The sequence below is a fragment of the Medicago sativa genome, chromosome 4 (genome assembly GCF_051527215.1).
Source record: "Medicago sativa cultivar Bolivia chromosome 4, Bolivia_mono, whole genome shotgun sequence".
Taxonomy (NCBI): Eukaryota; Viridiplantae; Streptophyta; class Magnoliopsida; order Fabales; family Fabaceae; genus Medicago; species Medicago sativa.
Window position 1 is genome coordinate 64,876,328 of NC_140752.1, and position 18,897 is coordinate 64,895,224.

At 32.3% G+C, this 18,897-nt stretch overlaps 2 protein-coding genes and 1 long non-coding RNA gene across 4 annotated transcripts; 1 reads left to right on the forward strand and 2 right to left on the reverse strand.

Annotated features, from left to right (window-relative positions):
- Positions 1 to 3,041: 3,041 nt before the first annotated feature.
- On the reverse strand, positions 3,042 to 4,989 carry LOC146930751 (uncharacterized). The gene has a single exon (XM_085702231.1). The coding sequence runs from the start codon at positions 4,857 to 4,859 to the stop codon at positions 3,255 to 3,257; it is 1,605 nt and encodes a 534-aa protein (XP_085558357.1). The 5' UTR covers positions 4,860 to 4,989; the 3' UTR covers positions 3,042 to 3,254.
- Positions 4,990 to 8,654: 3,665 nt separating this feature from the next.
- On the forward strand, positions 8,655 to 9,716 carry LOC146930752 (uncharacterized). The gene is made up of 3 exons (XR_015006460.1): positions 8,655 to 8,886; positions 8,994 to 9,155; positions 9,356 to 9,716. It is a non-coding gene; the product is annotated as an uncharacterized LOC146930752 (long non-coding RNA).
- A 2,402-nt stretch (positions 9,717 to 12,118) lies between these two features.
- Positions 12,119 to 17,145, reverse strand: LOC146930753 (E3 ubiquitin-protein ligase BIG BROTHER-like). 2 transcript variants are annotated; one of them, XM_085702239.1, is made up of 9 exons: positions 16,992 to 17,145; positions 16,230 to 16,338; positions 15,954 to 16,121; positions 15,543 to 15,774; positions 14,662 to 14,699; positions 14,478 to 14,522; positions 13,750 to 13,877; positions 12,476 to 12,584; positions 12,119 to 12,372 (listed from the first exon to the last, which is right to left on the reverse strand). In XM_085702239.1, exons 3-9 carry the CDS (start codon positions 16,092 to 16,094, stop codon positions 12,319 to 12,321), a joined length of 747 nt encoding a protein of 248 aa, XP_085558365.1. In that variant the 5' UTR covers positions 16,095 to 16,121; positions 16,230 to 16,338; positions 16,992 to 17,145; the 3' UTR covers positions 12,119 to 12,318. The 2 variants fall into 2 exon arrangements, with proteins under 2 accessions (XP_085558365.1, XP_085558364.1); XM_085702238.1 differs by having other exon boundaries at positions 16,220 to 16,338.
- Positions 17,146 to 18,897: the final 1,752 nt, after the last annotated feature.

Below are 18,897 nucleotides of genomic sequence, written 5' to 3' on the forward strand. Positions count from 1 at the left end.
ATATTAATATTGGTATTGTTAGTTGAGCTAAACCTTATAAACACCTTTTGGATTATATTGCAACGATTCTATGTCTCACTACACGGTTACCACAAGCTTCGACATATTATTCTAGATGAGTTCAAAGCTCAATTAATTTGTTTGACAATTAGTTGCTCCTGGTGCCCTGTACCCAACTCACCATTGAAGACTTCATTATATCGTGTTGAAAAATGCTGAAAAAATGTGGTCACACATACTATATATTTAGTTAACTGAAATTTTTCAGAATGGTACAAAGGGGTGTACACATTAAGGGTGTCAACCTATCTTTATTCCTCGTTAACAGACCATGGCATAAGGCGCTAAAATGTTAATCAAAACCATTTTCAATGATCAACGATAGGGATATCACTCAACACCTCTTTAGAAATCATTCAATCAACTTCCAAAGCGTAATGGTCATGTAATCAAGTCAGAGGTTGTTATGGTCACCCGTAATGAGGGGCTACGACAAAATGGGCTGCATAACTCCATGTTTGTTGTTTTTTCATTTAAGAACTTGAATGATTCTCTTTTTTTTTTTGAAAGAAACTTGAATGATTCTCTTGTAATGTAATTTAATCCCAGTCTTTTGATGTTATGCACGAAGGTGTTAGCTTATGGCCTATAAATATACTTAGGTTTTCTTTGATTTGACACCACTTAGCACCAAATATCTCTTGTATTTGCATCGTTCTTTCAATATAGTTTTCTTATTTTTATTTCTTGCATTGTCTTTATTTTATTTAATTAAGCTCATTCTTATGATGAGTGAGTAGTTTTCTAAGTTTTGGAATTATGAAAAGTAGTCTTATGATAAACTTTTCATAATCCTTGTTTTCTTTCTTTTACTTAGGATATTCATCCACCTAATTTAATCTTGTTGTTTTTCAAATATAATGATGATATAGTTGTAGTAAGATATTGCCTTGTCAAGTTAGATTGGTCTAATTACAACAAGAACTTACAATCATTTTTCGATGTTATCCACGATGGACTGAAAGTTAAAGTTGATAATGAGGCGATTAAAAGATCTTAGACACCATAATTCACTAAAATCGTAAGCAACCTTGCGATAAGGGAAAGTGAAGGTAGGTTGTTGGAAATATAAGATTAAACGCAAGGTTTGAAGAATGAGAAACCCAAGACTTTTTGGGATGTTAATGGATCAAGCTAACAGAGAATATGATTTTGTGCTAGTGAGACACTTCTTTATTACTAGAGCTAGATTGAGTAAACATCACAATAGATAATATATCATCTTTAGGCATGTATCTCTGACGTAAAATCGAGGAATTTGATTTGGTTTGTTTGTGTAAGGATGAACTCCAATGATTTTGATGCACTTTACATCATAGCATACTTTCAAAACAAATGTAAATTAGTTTTATAATCATCTTGCATTCATCATATAAAAAAAATCTTTATTTGCATACTTCGGAGAGGTAAAAATGCTAATTCTTCTTCTTGTTGTGATTCAACTAGAGAAAAATGCTAATTCTTGTCGTTGAGAAAGCTAAAAATATGTTGTCTATATTTTCTTTATTTGCATACTTAGGAGATAAAAAAATTCTATCTTGAGATTCATAAGTCCCGGTGAGATCGATATTTTATTACAATGATAGAACCACACACTTGAGTTGCGGTGATATCAAGTTTTGGCTCCATTTCCGTGAACTTGTTAAAAATCGAGGTTTTTCCCATAAACTTGTATAATTTAGATCATTTTCTTGTTTAAACTTTAATTTTCTTCAAAATGGCTTAAACGTTTCAATTCAAACCTGCTTTAGTAAAACTTTTAGAAGATCTTTGCCAATTTTATGGATTAACTACTGATGATCCTGATGCCCATCTATCCTTTTTTTTCTTCTTGAATTTTGTAAACTCTTAAGGGTAGATGGGACCAATAAAATGGCCATGAGACTTAAGCTTTTCCCTTTTTCAGTAAGAGATGAAGTAGTTAAGCTTTGGCTACTTTGCATCCCATGAATCCGTAGGGACGTGAGATAATGTGCTATCTCATCCAACAAGGGAAGTGGTAGACGAATATACCAATGGAACGCTGGAATGAAAAAATTTGAAGAATCCTTATTTACCCTTGAAGATATGGTACAACAACATTACAAGCATGAAGGCTCCCCCTTCATAATTGGAGGAAGGTATGACTCTAATCTTGTCTCAAAGGGAAATATTGCTCATAAAAATGATTAGGGAACTTAAAATCGAGGTAGAAAAGTCTACGGATAAAAACAAAGAGAAAAAAATACTTTTACTTCTTGTGTGTTAGAATCAATTCTAGAATCAAAAGCTACAAATAGTATATTCCAGTAGAATTGCTTAGTCCCCCAGAATTGATCTCTTCAAAAAAATGTTAAACATAATTTTATAGTTATATTTGTTTTTGGTACTTGTAAAGCACTTCTAGAACATGTAGAAATGAAACCAAACTCCCACTCGGTGCTTCAACCCACACTCCTATTACTCCCTTTGAAACGTATTCTAACATGGCTAGCATCTAAGAAAAATAAAGAAGACAATGAGGAGAGTCAAAAGAGAAAGGAATTTGTAATAGGAGAGAATTCTTCTCCTAAACCTTAAAACCTAAAAAACAAAAGTCAAGCAAAAGATTTATATACTGATGGACCAAATTATGAAGTTCCTTGCTAACGATTGGAAGACTACTTTGGTGCATGTTTTTAGAAAATCTAACATTTTTTGTATTTGATTTTTAAGAAAAAGCTTCCTAGCCAACTTTCCAATGTAACAAATTTCATAATAGTGGTCATTTGGTCTCTCGGTTCCTGATTATATTATTCCTACGTTTATGTCATTCTTTTTTTTTTTTTTCTCTTTTCAAAACGCTAGCAAACTGAAAAGGATCTCATTTGTTAACTTATGTGTGTAACTGTACATGTATTACAAAAAAAAAACAAATTTACTCTTATTATATATGATTAATCAAGTGAAAGTATATTTTTTTTCAAAATCTCATGAATATCATCAAGATTAGCACCAACAAATACGAAACTATATGTATATATGAAATTTGATAAAAGAGATTAAAATACACTTCTGAAATAACACTTATACAAAATGATACAACATGGAGTCCAAAGCATAGCTTTATTACAGAGCAGACTTTTATTACTGATGAAAACTTTATTGCAATACAAACAACACAACAATGATCATAGTATAACTATTGGAAGGAGTCAAAATGCGTGACATCAAGCTTAATACACAGGGGGTGGAGGTGAACTATATTGGTAGGGATTATATGGTGTAGGTGGGGATTTGTAAACGTAAGGAGGAGATTTATAAACATAGGGAGCGGGTGGTGGGGATTTATAGATATATGGTGGAGACTCATAAACATATGGAGGGGGTATAGGTTTGTAGTAGTATGGAGGAGGTGGTGAAGGTGAGGGTGGAGGAGGTGACTCATAAACGTAAGGTGGTGGTGGCGGGGATTTGTAGACATATGGTGGAGGAGGAGGTGATTGGTAAACATATGGAGGAGGTGGCGGTGACTTGTAGACATATGGTGGTGGAGGTGGCGACTTGTATACATATGGTGGGGGTGGTGAGGGAGATGGTGGAGGAGGAGACTTGTAGACATATGGAGGTGGGGTGTACACATATGGTGGGGGAGGTGGCGACTTGTAGATATATGGAGGAGGTGGTGATGGTGGAGGAGGAGACGGGTAAACATAAGGTGGAGGAGGTGGTGACTTATACACATATGGAGGAGGTGGTGGTGATTTGTAGATATATGGAGGAGGTGGTGATGGTGGAGGAGGAGATGGGTAAACATAAGGTGGAGGAGGTGGTGACTTGTATACATATGGAGGAGGTGGTGATGGTGGAGGAGGAGATGGGTAAACATAAGGTGGGGGAGGTGGTGACTTGTACACATATGGAGGAGGTGGGGGTGACTTGTATACATATGGAGGAGGTGGTGACGGTGGAGGAGGAGACGGGTAAACATAAGGTGGGGGAGGTGGTGACTTGTACACATATGGAGGAGGTGGGGGTGACTTGTATACATATGGAGGAGGTGGGGGTGAGTTGTATACATATGGAGGTGGCGGTGATGGTGGAGGAGGAGATGGGTAAACGTAAGGTGGATGAGGTGGTGACTTGTACACATATGGAGGAGGTGGGGGTGATTTGTATACATATGGAGGTGGCGGTGATGGTGGAGGAGGAGATGGGTAAACATAAGGTGGAGGAGGTGGTGACTTGTACACATATGGAGGAGGTGGTGGTGATGGAGATGGTGGTGGTGGAGATTTGTAGTAATATGGTGGTAATTTGTAATCATAAGGAGGAGGTGGTGATGGGGGTGGAGGTTTATAGTAATTGTATGGAGGGAACTTATGGTCATATGGTGGTGGAGATTTATAGTTATATGGAGGGAATTTGTGTTCATATGGAGGTGGAGATTGATAATTGTATGGAGGGAATTTGTAGGCAAATGGAGGTGGTGGTGATGGTGGTGGAGATTTATAGTAATTATATGGAGGGAATTTATGGTCATATGGAGGTGGGGATTTATAGTTATATGGAGGAGATTTGTGTTCATATGGAGGTGGAGATTGATAGTTATATGGAGGGAATTTGTAGGCATATGGAGGTGGAGATTGATAGTTATTATATGGCGGTGGTTTGTAATAGTAAGATGGTGGTGTTGTTGGTTGTGGATAGTTGTAGTATGGTTGTTGACCTCCATAGTAAGGCTTATCATCAGCAATAGCAAAAGTACTAATAGCAATTATGCAAAATGCTATTGCATACATGAGTCGAGGCAAGTGCCTCGGCTCAATTGATGTTCCCATATTCCCTTAATGTGTAACCTTATATTTCTTCTATTGTTGTATAGAAGATTTTGTGTTTTTGTTTGCTTAAATATATGACTTGTAACTCTTTATATAGTGTTATGTCCTTCACTATCTAAGGATTTTTGAAGTTGTATATACAAAGGGGCTAAACATTTTATTAGATATCTCGCTTTTGAGGTGATGCACACTTTGCTTTGTCACCATATTTTATTTCAACTTGAAGTTTACAAAGTCAAGAAGTGCATGACCTAGGTACTCTTTACATGTTAGATTTGATCAAACATTTCTGTAAAAGAACGAATCAAGAGTGGACTCTTGCTGTTCCCATTGACTTTTGGAAAATCTCAGGTGATTATGAATGAACGAGCCATTGTGTGAAACAAAAGCCAAAGGAAAATGTAAAATGCATTGGTTTCATTAATCCAACTTTTTTTTTTGAAGGACTAATCCAACTTGAGAATCCAAACAATCCAACTTTAGTTTAAGCGGGTTAACCAAATGACAGTATTTCATTAATAGATAAATGCAAATAGTGTCACATGAGCATAGTTAAATTGGTAGGAATATTCTAAATTCCAACCTTAAATTTTCCACTTATTCATTTTTTTTATGTCAAGTATTCTAGTGATTAGAACTCAAATATTTTACATATGGAGAATTGAGGTGTTCGGAGATCAAACTCTAACTCTTGCATTTATTGTGTAATATACTTACCAATTGCGCTAAACTCACCGGGATTCCACTTATTCATTTTTAAATGGTAAAATTTTGACCGTTAACCCATTTGAAAAAGAAAAAAAAAAGGGATGATTGCAAATAATATATTTTTTTGGTTCAAATTATAAGCAGAATTTCTTTTTAAGGGGTTTGTCAAATTGCTGGTGTAAAACCGTCATTAATTAAGTTAATTATTTTTTGTGAAAGAACATTTCAAGCCTTCAAGGGGTGTGTCTAATTCTTTTGGGGGGGGGGGGGGGGGGGGTTGTCTAATATAAACCTTCAGAAAAGGATCAAACATGGATCTTTACTATTTTTAGTATGATATAATATTGAATTTTATAATAATACAAAGAAGGAAGTGATCTAATATTTTATTAAAAATTATGAAGGTACGTCCATCTTTTGACATTATTTTAGGTATATATTAGATAAACACATTTCAATATATGTGTGTGTATTTACCATACAAAGGGTGTTAAAAAAGCTATCTTATTCAATGAAATTCATGTGAGATTAATATTCAAAGTTTGAGACCAACATAAATTTTATCCAATAAAAAAGTAAATATTAAAAAGAGTATTTTTAGCACTCTTTATGCCACAAAATATATAGCTAATGCGCATATATATTCTTTACTTATAACAGACGACTTCACTAGGGTTGAACAGGTTCCAATTTGTTTCCCTTTCAATTTGCGTGCAACTGGCAAATGTTTATTTATATGAAGAAAACTATGCATTAGCTTAAAATTTTAAATTATGACATGGTATATTTGTCAACAAAAAAAATTGACATGGTATATATAATTATTTATCCTGTCACACACTGTTTTTACGATAGAAAAGTTGATTTATCATCAATAAAAATAAAAAGTCGCAATACAACTTAATTAATGATAAAAGTAACTATATTAATATAAGGGATCATGTTAGTTTTAACATCCAAGTAACTCACTTGATATAGGACACTGCATTGTATATGCGTGAGGTGTGGTTCGAACATCAGATCTCCTACTTATTCTTTTTAAGAGATAAATTTCTTGTCAATAAATTACTTAAAAAAAGCAAACAACCATTTTAATCCTTAGATGTGCAACTCATTATCAAACTAGTCCCTGACTTAGGATAACACCCTCTGACTCCAAAGTTGGTTAGCCATTATGATATGTGATTGATTTTAAATCCCTAAATTCAAAAATTCTCAAACCACCTTCTTTTTCATCAATTTGAAATCCCAAATCCTTAATCTTCTTCTTACCGTAATCATCTTCTCATCATTGCATTCGAAATATACAATTTCACATTCAGAGTCGAGATAGCATACCAAGAATAAGGTATTTCCAACAAGAGATGGTTTGGAATGAGGATTCCTAAAAATGTTGAAGAGTTCATTCATTGTGCTCTTAGTCATAATATATGCATGAGCTCCTAACAGTGGTAATCTTGAACCTCGCGAAAAACATTTCACAACAATATCACGAACATGCGCGTCAACTAAATTTTTGACAAGTGTTAAAAAATTCAAACCCACTACTTAGGAATAACAAAAAAATCGCATATGTGGATATGCGCGGATAAAATCCGCCATGGACATAGAACGGATACCTTAATGGATATCCATTGATAAAATAAACGGATATTTCAACTATCCATTATTTAAGTGATACAGATACATATTTAATGGATAAAGATAATAAAATAGCCATAACTATTTGGAGGAGAGGTGTTTAGCCGATTGGACATGCATGCATAATCTTTAACAACAAATCATTTGGCCTAAGGGTGCAACTTCTTTGAAGGTTGATTACTTGCGCTTTAAGTTATCTGTCCTATGGATGTCCATATGTAAGTAAGGATTAATTTCAAAGGCTTCTATGAGTTCTCATTTTCTTCTTCTTTTTTTTTTTTTTGAGGGAAATTTTCTTCTTTGTAAGTTGTTCATAATGTTAGATATATTGGATCTTGAAACCTAAACCTTGGTTTTCTAAAACTTTTTGCTTGGAGTCGTGATTTTAACGCTAGCATGCAACTACACTCATCAGCTCATGTACGGATTCAAACTAATGGGTAACATGAATATTGGCACTCGAAAACCCTATTTTCCATTGGAGCTGTTTATTTGCACTGATGCTGCAACAAATAAACCAATGTTTGATTGATATTTTAGTCACTCTATTCATGTGTTGGTAGATGATAGATATAGATCTTTTGAAGCAAGTAAGATACAAGGTCTTCGTCGAAAGGAAATGTGTTTTCCATATTTTGTGGAGATTGACCACGAAAAATTTCCTGATTTCTGTATACATTACAAGTGTATTGGTCACTATGTAGACAATTGGAAAAGGGTCAATGTTACTCCCCCTATTCAGGTTGAGTTAGAAGTAATATCAAAGATGAAACCTAGAAAAGAGTAGAAAAAAGCATTTGAACAGACCAAGGACAACAAGAAAGAACAAAACAAAGATATAAAATTGTGGAATTGGCAAACTTCATAACACCGTTTTGTACAATAGAAAAATTGATTTATAGTCGATAAAAATAGGGTTAAATATGTTTTTAGTCTCTAAAAAAAATTATGTGTAATTTTAGTCTTTGCTAAAATTAAATTTGTTTAATTATTCTTAAACTCTTTAAAACTTTTGAATGATTTTTTGGAGACACGTTCAAAACATTATAAAAGGTTCATCTACTAAAATTTAGAATTTTTTTAACATGGTTAATTAAATCTGAATTATTTAAAACAACAAAAGTTTTAATAGTAACAAAAATTTGGACGTAGAAATCAAATTTTGAGCTTATTTTTTGTAGAGCAACTTTTAGTAATGTTCTCAACACATCTATAAAAAAATTGTCCCAAAAAAGTAAGTGTTTAAGCATAATTTAACAAATTTGAATTAAGAATGACTTAAATTGAGTACAGAAATTTCTTAAAAGTACTAAAAAAAACTATTTAAATTAAATAAGGGTTAAACTTAAAAGGCTTCTATTTTATAGGGACTAAAAGTATATTTAACACATAAAAAAGCCGCAACACAAATTAAGGATAACGTTTTTGTAAGCAAGTGAAAATATATTAAATAAAAAAAATACAAAAAGTTTGGGCAAAAAACTGACCTAACAACCACATAACTTACAACAAATATTAACACAAGAAAATAGGATAAAAAACACAATTGGAAGAAAATCATCCATGCGTAGCAGATAGATACACACCATAAACACAATCCGACAAACTCAAAATGGGACATGATACCAGGTTGCAAAAGAAATAATGTGTAAAAGTTCGCAGTCATTGAATCAACAAGGTAACATATTCATGAAGTCTCTATCCCATTTCGGGTGGGGTTTTCTGTTTCGGAGCTGGAGGTTTTTGAGTCCCTGCAGCTATGCTGCCTGTGTTTTCTGTTGACAGGTTTTGTTTTCTCCCCTAATCATTTGGCTTTGGAGCTTTGAGGTTGTCCATTCTTTATTTGCACTGTGCCCTCTCGGCCTCGTTTACGCCAGAAGCGATTCAAGCTTCTTCATCCTTTGTTCCCTAATCCATCCTTTGGTGACCAGAAATGTTTTTGACTTGGTATAAAACTTTAAAAAAATCTCGTTAGTGCACCTGGCCACTGTTATTTCCGTTTGCAATAAGTATTTAGAAGCCTTTATTAATTATTCATAATATATCTTTGATTGTGAAAGGAAATAATATTCATGATTATTTAAACCATATTTTCATTTTCAAATACATCTAACTTTGTATTTTTTAATCCAAAAATACTTGGACAGGATGAGATGCTAAGAGACCTATTTCAGTTTAATCATAGATATGGGTACGAATCAGCCTTAAGAATATAGCGACGTTAAATCTCTTCAAGGAGAGTTTTGTCATCTCTTACCGCCTTATCCGACTCGAAGATTAATCTCTGCAGTTGCACCTGGTTTCGGTGATACCCTATTCTGGAGATAAAAAAACTTTGTATTTATTAATTAGTAGTCATTACCATGCAGAACTCTCCTTAGAATTATAAGCAGTAGACTTCCAATAAATTGTAAAAATTCGACGAGAAAAATAGGATAATAGTAGAGTTTGAACATAAATCAAACGAGAAGAATCTATGCTACATTTGAAGGGAAAAAACTATGCAAATTCGAGTTATTGGCCCTCTTTATAAGTGTGTTAGATACTTAGAGTACTCATTGCACTCTCTTTTCTATTCTATTTTTCTTTTCTTGCTTCTAATGGATATATGTATGTGATGATCGATAGGTGTTAAGTATGTGCGTCTTTTTTTGTCCCAAAAAAAAAAGTATGTGCATCTTTTATTTTATATTTTTTACTGTATTTTTTTTTATTGTAACTTTAATCAGCAACTTCAAAAAACCGTATTTTTTCTTAAAAAATCACGGGTATATCTAATACTATGTTGCGATTTCGGTGTACCTACAATTTTTTTTAACAATGTATTATTGTTGGATATATATATATATATATATATTACATCAAAAAGTTATTATTGTTGGATATATATTACATCAAAAAGTTATAACAATATTTTGTTTAACTATCAGCTCTTCTCAAAGACAATTTATTTAGATAGAAAATTAAGTACTCTAAACCCTTTTTTGACGACGTAACTGTTAAGGAGGAAATCTAACGATTTATGTGAAGTAACATGTATTATTTGTTGTTGGCCCGGAGTTGTTAACAAGGGACTTTAGTGTAGGCTACTCCTCAAAGTCTTATGTTCGATTTTTTCTGGTATATATATATTTATAATATCGATCATTGATCTTCTTAACAACTGAAATTACTGATTTTATCTTTTAAAATAAAATTTTCACATTAGATTCGACAAATCTTACAAGTAGGTGCATAATCAAATAAGAAAGAATTAGTAAAACTAAATTAAATAAGAATTAGTCCAACAACTGAATTATAATGAAGTGTGCACGAGTAGTTATGACTTGGTTTACAGAAACAAGATGGGTAAGTTGACTCCTGCGTTTGAAAGCTCATAATAAATTATTGAAATTCAAAATGCCAAGCCTATTTTGAAAAAAAAAAAATGCAAAAGTCTAAGATATGTAGATGAATGGCCAAATGTTTCTAAAAGTATTTATTTAATTGTTGGGTTTGTTTATGGTTTAGTAGATCTAATAGGACCATTAAAACAACTAACAGTGTTTCTTCTTCATACAATTAGGTCTTTTTGGTAAGAGGAAAATAAAATGTGAATTTTAACATTCCCAAGTAACAAACTTGTGCACAATACAATAAAAAGTTGTAAGTCATTGATGTAGTAGAAAAAAATATGGATGGTCAAGATTTAAGAGGGCAACTTCATTAGTCTATCTGCTTTTAAATTTTGAGGAATGCTAACAACACTCACTTTTCAACACTCTCTCTAACACTCACTCTTTTATTGGATGGAAGCAATGTATGTCCCACCATTTTTTGTGGGTTCAATTTTCAAAGTATCCACCCACAGTGATTCAAACCAATAAGAGAGTGAGTATTAGAGAGAGTGTTGAAAAGAGAGTGTTGCTAGCATTCCTCTTAAATTTTTGTTATCTAGACATTGACCTTGCTAAAAACATACAATTATAATATGACCCTTAAACTTTTTAATTTAGAAAGTGACCATTGTTATTTATTTTGATATTAATTTATACAAAATCATAAAAAGAATAAGTTGTAGTTTTTTTTTTATTGAACACTTGTATTTGTACACACCCTAACTTTCTTATATTTATTCAACATCTGGTTTCTTGTTATTTACCTCTTTCTATCACGTCACTAATGTATCACAGATATCACTACACTTTACAAATTTGCAACTTGGACATTGTAAATGACACGAAAATAAAAGGGAGAAGAGACTAGACATTATATTTAATTTAAGATGTTTGATATAAGTTTTTAGATGAGTAGAGTAAAATTGCTCAAGCCAATTTTAACCCCTCTCCCTTAGCAGGCGAATTCGGAGAGGTGAAAATAGATATTCTAAAATTTAGTTTAATGTAAATTCTACAGTACATAAGAAAGATAAATCTTGTATCATGCACAACATTATTTTTTTATCATTATATCAATAAATCTCACCATTAAATTAGAAAATAGTGTAGAAGTAATTTACAAAACCGACTTGTGCTCTTATACCTTATCAAATTTAACCAATCTTATAAGGCGAGAAGTGTCATTTTTTATAAAATCTGACCATGTCTTATCTTTAAGTTATATGGACCTTATTTTTCCAATAGTTTATCTGAATTTGTACCATTTCGTATCCCACTTCGATTTATATGTACTTGCTAATTACTTGATGCTGGGCTACATATACATGTATGTATTGCTCCAGCAAAGTCTAAGCTCTAACTAAACAAACTTCATACATATTTGAAGAAACTTTCCAAAAAATTATGAATGCGTGTTTCGTATTCCAGGCTCTCCAACACAAAGACTGTATCAGAAGCCGGTGATAATACGTACGAGAAATCATAACATACTGTATAAAACTAAAATAAAAAAACAAACCATAATCAAGCCTCTCAAACACAACCATGAAGCATGTCCATGTTTTGTCCATAATCTTTATAAAACTTTTGGGTACTACTCTCTTTGTATTACAACTCAACCCAACGAAATTGTTTATCTTACTACGAGAAACGAATAAATGTATTTCTATGAATAAAAAAAAAAACCCAACCTTTAAACAGAAACATATGCAGGTTACACATTCCCTGGTCCTTTATTTTTGTTTTGATTTGTCGGCAAATACTTCTGTATAACATATAGGGCAAGCCTGAAACAACAACCCCAGCATACAAAAACATGTATTTTAGCAAATAGTAAAATAAGCATCAAAAGCACTTATTGAGTTTGTGATAAAATGGTAAATATCTTGCCTTATTAATGGTAAGCCATTTGTTCCCACAACTAGCATGATAGAGATGTTTGCATGGCAAAGTAATCCTCTTGTCCCCTCTTTTATATTCCATCTGGCAAATCACGCATCTAAACAATAGGATGACTCAGATCAGCACATTATAGCAAAGAGGATGCAAGATGCAAGTAATTGCCCTTTCCATGAATAAAACAATGGATGCAAGAAGGACTCAAGTTCTTATTCTAAGGGGCACAAAAGACATATTACATATACCCAAGTTTTAGGCGTTATACCCATCTAGACCATTTCAAGTTCCAGATTATACTTGAATAAGATGATAAAAGAGACAAAACCATAAAGGCGTAAATTATCAATGCACAATAGAGAATGTAATAGATTGTAGGACAGCAGCTTCAATTGATCGTAAAATTATATTACAACAACAACAATCAAGCTTTACCCACTACGTGGAGTTAGCTACATGAGTCAAACAATGTCATAATGCTCTATCATATCTCATATTTGTATCCTAACGACTGAAATTAACTAAGCATTTATAATTCATAAGAATATACCCCTATTACACCATTAATCAATATATTCTCTTCATATGAGGATTTGTAACTTATCAGCTTATCCTACTTTTACCTTATCATCAATACAATACATAGGCTACACAAAGTAGTAATTTAGCAACGAAAAAAAGGCATATATAGCTGACAAAATTAGCCGAAAGAATGAGCCTAATAGCAGCAATACATAACCTGATAGGCCTAATGCTATAGAAGGGGATGTCTTATTGGGCTTTAGGCATGATAAGCCCAAGGGAAAGGAGGGCGGAATTGTGGATAGTTATTAGGCAGTTATTTTTTTTTTGAAGAAGTTATTAGGCAGTTATTATAATATTGTAATAAAGGTGTATGAGACTAAGTGGTGGTATTCAGTTTTATGTTTTTCTTAATAACTACGTTAGTGGAGACAGAGAGAGAGAGAGAGAGAGGTTAGTCTCTTTCCTCTGAGGAGGCTTGGCTCTGGTTGTATGAAGTGTATTTCGATTTCAGAATTAATGCCATTCCATTTTCTCCTAATTCTGTAACTCTGACTGAGAAGAAAACAGAACAGTGTGATAACAATTAGCCAGCCTATAACACAAAGTAGAGTTGAAGAAGAACAAAAAACAGAAACAAGGATTTTGAATGGTAGACACTGGAAATATAAAATCGATATATTACGTGAATATAGAAAAGAAAAGCAATGAAGTAAAAAACGCAGTCCAAAAAACTCAAATATTACCTCTCATTCCGTGACTTCTTCCTAAAGAAGAACCCACACTTGAACTTTGAAACTGGAAGCAAGGAGATCTGTTCTTGGGTGAGACCACGGCTTTGAGTTCCAACAGCCTCCCCTAATTCAAGTAATTCCTGAAATAAATAATACAATATTAATGTCGGAAAAAAGAAAAAGAATCAACTCTTATAGAGATGTTCACATAACTGTAATATTTTGAGAACATGCTGTCCACATTCAATTGAAAAACAAAAGTGCATCCATGAGACAATTTACTAACATAAATGTTTCTGTATTAACTTTGCTTTTCTTGTGAACAACTAACAAACAAACTGGTAGTAAAAGCAACATTACGGATTATACCAATTGCAATTAATATAAGTAATGCAATAATCAAGATCATGAGGACATATAATGAGCTGTAATGAGCTGCAAGAGCTTTATGAAATGATTTGGCCAAACAATAGTTTCCTAGAGTAACTATTCTCGTATAGAATAACGTGTACAAGTAGAACGAAGAGTTAAGAACAAGACAACAAACGGCATAATAGAAATAAAGGAGTAAGCAAAGTATAATCAAATAACCAGAAGATTGACTACATAATGTATATAGAAGATTTATTTTTTTATCCTAGAAGAATAACTATAAAGAAATCAAATATAAAGTAGCTGTACTTTGAGGAAGTACTACATGGTACTTAGAAAGGGAAGGAATCTAAGATTCTCAATCTAACCTCATAGGTCATGTTGTCAGGATCAATATTGTCTTGCCAAATGACCTGCAAAACATAGAAAAATAGTTTAGATAATCATATACTGTGCTTCTCAATGATATATAGCTAAAGGTAACTTTACAAACTTATTAGATGTTCATAGCATTTAACTATTTCATGCACAAGGAGACTTGAAGGAAAATACCTGAGAATCATTGGAATTACTATGATGTCTTCGTGGACCTGCAAGAGGAGAGAAATTGTTTAAATTGTGGTCAAACAGTTTACATGTTCTGTGAAAAATCTCAGAAAATATCAAATGAAATTCGGCAAAGAAGAATCTGCAAATATCAATGAAGAGGCAATAAAAGAATTTGAAATCTTTTCTGGGACAAAAAGAATCCTAAGCAATTTGCAATGGGCAAAGAGCTACAGTATATAGACAGCCTTTTAAAGTGTGACTACTCAGTTAATTGATTTTTCTCTCTGTCTCTAGTGAACAAAGTATCAGCAGATGATCCGAGACCATCTTTTAAATACAATTACAAATGATACTTTGAACAAAATGTCAGCATTATTTCCTTCTTGCCAAATAGACAGGGTAAAGATTATTGAAGAGGTGCAGATGAAAGTTGAAAATTAAACAAGTCGTCTAAAATCAAGAGAAATACCCATATTGTCTAGTTTCACAAAGAACAACTAAATTATGGCAAACCATAGGATGATAAAAGAACAAAAGATCATGGCATTAACACACGTATACTAATATCAGTAAAGTACACTTAATCGCCATGAACCAGGAAGGTGGAGTCTGAAAAATACTTGAGTTGGTCAACAAATGCACCCAACTCCACCTAACTCTACATCAACAGTGTGTCAAACATTTTGGTGCTCACAGAGGAATCAAGAGACTTCTTTGCCAAACATGTTAAAATGCATCTTCTCACTCCAAATATTACTAAAGTGTTATTAAGTACTTATAATGTGCGTTTGTAAGAGGCCATTTGGTACTTTAATTGTTCTAGGCTTATCCAAGGCACTGTAATACTTGGGAAAATTATCTCAAAATGAAATTCAAGAACGTACATTCAAAAGAATTGTCTTGTGCATCAGTGTTTCCATCTTCTCCCCATTCTGGGCTTACAACCAGAGTCGGTTCACTTATCGTTGAAGAATTTTCTGAAGGCCTCCTATACTCATCCACAAGTGGTTCATGATGATTTACCTCATAACCATGATTGTAGCGGTAATATGAAGTATTCTCAGGTTCCGATAGCCCAAACTTGTAAAAGTTTGAATTTGCAGGGTACTGACTCTCCTGCACATAGAATGAGACTTTTATTATTTTACTTGAATATACAAATCTTTCTATCACCTTACACTTAAATCAAAAGACCAGCGTATCCAACACATCTACGTTAAGAAAACATGAAAATACCATTAAATCAAAGCATAAAATATCTTCAACAGAGTATACACAACAATCTCTTCACGCACCTGAGCATGTGATGCGCCGGAAAAAATAAAGTTAACATGCTCGTAAGTGAGGCCTTCGAAATATTCAATAAAGCTTCCTGCTGTATTATAGGGATAGCTGATGTTATTGTAATGAACTTCCATATGCGGGTTCCAACTCATTTTGAATCTTCTTTGCAGATAAGTAATCTGCAAGGTGAATTCACAACAAATTACAAAAACCAACGCAGAAACAAAGGAAACACACACAAAATTATTAAAGTGTAAACACAAAGATCAATAGTTACATATATATACAAACTATTCTTCAATCTTCACAGATTCACTAATGTAGATTCATCAACAAAAATTGCAGGAATTAACTCTGGAACCATCCGCCACGGATCATTCAGACAATCATTTAAACCTGCAAAAAAACGAAATTCACAATCATGTTGCGAAACAAAACGCGTTGATTCAACCAATACTATTTCAACTTCTATTAAATTAAATAAATACATTCAAAAAGAAGTAACAATCATAAATGCCTAATCTAACACTTCACATAAAAAAAAAAAAAAAAAACTAAGAAAATTGCTATCAACAAAAATCATTCTTAGCATTTTCATAAATCAACATGATTATGTCCAAATATGTTTCTAATTAACTGATCAAAAAGTGAAGCATAAGATCACATAAAAGTTAAAAAAAAAAAAAAATTAGAGATCTCTAACAAAGAATCATATACACTGTCATTGCATCTGAATCTACAATTTAATTTTATCATATAAAAAATTAATTCAAACAAAACAATGACAGTGTATTTCTCGTTTCTCATCATGAACATTTCATCAAAAGGAATCACATAATCTAAACTATCAATTAACAAAAAATCACCGTCACCGGAAAATGTACCGATCAAAATTAGATGTATCTGGTTTATAATTTAATCCAAATACATCGGTATCAGTTACTCAATGAATCTAAAAAGTAAATTGTTTTCGAGGAAGTGAAGAATTAAACAACTAGAATGTGATGAAGAAGGTTCGAGAGAGAATGGAAATGAAGAAACTGACTGACCTAGTTAGAAGAAGTTCATTGGTTTTGATGCGAGATGAGTGAAAATGGTGAAATGGATTTGTTAGCACTCTTCGTTTTGTAACTTATTATTCTCTCTCTCTCTCTTCTTTTCTCTCTCTCTCACTGCTTTTAGGAACTTTGGTGAAGCTGGTTTCACCAACACGCCAACTCTTTTGGATAGAGATAGACCATCATCACTGCATCGCACCTTTTTTTTTTTTTTTTTCATTTCCAATTGTTACGGATTTTGTTTTTTTTCTTACATGTGAAACGAATTAACCGTGAACTCTACTTTCTTTTACTGTTTACTAAAAATGAAATTATTGTTGTAATAATAATAAGGTTTTTCATTTTTGGCAAAAATAAAATAAATAAGGTAATAATAAGATTTTCTTTTATTTAAAATATTTTTAATGAGATTTTGTTTATCTTCCAACTGAATTTTATGGTTTGATTTTTACTTACCTTTGATCAAAATTGAAAGACTAAAAATGAATCTTTCTTACGGTTCGTATTTTTTTTTCCACCTAAAATAAGATGTGGAAACGATTAACCGTGAACTCTAATTTCTTTTACTCTTTTCTAAAATTGAAAATTTTAATAAGGTGATTTCTTTTTAACAAGTGGAATTAGTAACATATTTAGTTTTTGACGTTTTGTATGCTTTTCTTGCGTTTTAATATGTCTCCACCGACCACCCATGATTTTACGAAACTATAAATACTAGCTTTTGGTCAATCACTAAATTTTTTAAAGTGAAATTTTTTGTTGTTGTTTGAGGGCGGTGCGATGAACATTAAGAAAACTCGAACACGTAGAGAGAACGTGTCATATTCGAACTTGGATAATTATAAAAATGGTCGGTCCAACAACTTTTTATTTTGTCAGTTGAACTATATTTATTAAAAAAATACTTGGATTTAATCTTTTGTTAGAATTTTATAATAATTTAACATGGATTTAAATTGATAAATCTTTTAAAAAAAACATTTAAATTGATAAATAATGAGAGAAAAATAAAAGGGGAAAATAGTGTTTGTTTTTGGGGATTATATTGAAGGAAATTAAAGTCAAATTAAGGTAATTTTCTTTTAAGGAAAATTAAGGTAATTTTTGTTTACTAAATATAGGAAACATGGATGTGAAATGGTTGAGTTTTGATAGGGACAACATAGGGTAGTTGGCCCATGTTTAGAAAAGGAATGGCGTGATTGTTGAGTGTTGTTGAAAAGGGGTGACCAAAACAAACGCATCCCATGAAGTTGGTACTGCAGTTATGGTTTGTTGATAGGATTCAACCAACAACAAAATGTACATGCACACATGGTTTCTGTTTTTCACAAAATACACAATAATTTTGCTCTACCCTCTAATCTTACCATGCCAAGCTATGGCCAATAAAACAGACTCACATTTTCTTAAATTGACACATTTAAAATATTTATCATTTTAGATTACTATTGAAATATTAATTAGTTTTCTTATTAATATATTTTTAGTTATTATATTACGACTCACATAATTATTCAATTAATTAATTAAGATAATTTAGAAAATGAAACTCCTTTTATTATAAAAATTAATCCACTCAATAGTTTTTTTTTTTAAGATGTGTACATAATTTTAAAAGACACTTATGAGAATGATGAAATACCATTTTCAAATTCTGATATACTATTTTTAACATCAGATTTTTAACATCAGAGTATTTCATGGGATCGTCTTCACCTTCGAAACCACAAAGTGTTGTCCAACTTTCTCACCAACTCGGTCATCTTCCTTGGTTCATCTCGAATCAATTGTAATGTTTAGCATTTGCTAAAAAAAGTTAACAATGATAACACCTCAAATTCTCTAACACTATTCAACATCATATTTTACATATTTCTCTCTTATTTTACCACAT

Excerpts from the sequence above, each read along its gene's own strand:
- LOC146930751 (XM_085702231.1), bottom strand. The coding sequence starts at position 4,859 with ATGGGAACATCAATTGAGCCGAGGCACTTGCCTCGACTCATGTATGCA.
- LOC146930753 (XM_085702239.1), bottom strand. The coding sequence starts at position 16,094 with ATGAGTTGGAACCCGCATATGGAAGTTCATTACAATAACATCAGCTAT. Across the intron at positions 14,523-14,661 it reads GTAATTCCAATGATTCTCAG|GTCATTTGGCAAGACAATAT; the intron begins GTATTTTCCTTC and ends TATGTTTTGCAG. Across the intron at positions 13,878-14,477 it reads CTGACAACATGACCTATGAG|GAATTACTTGAATTAGGGGA; the intron begins GTTAGATTGAGA and ends TATTTATTTCAG.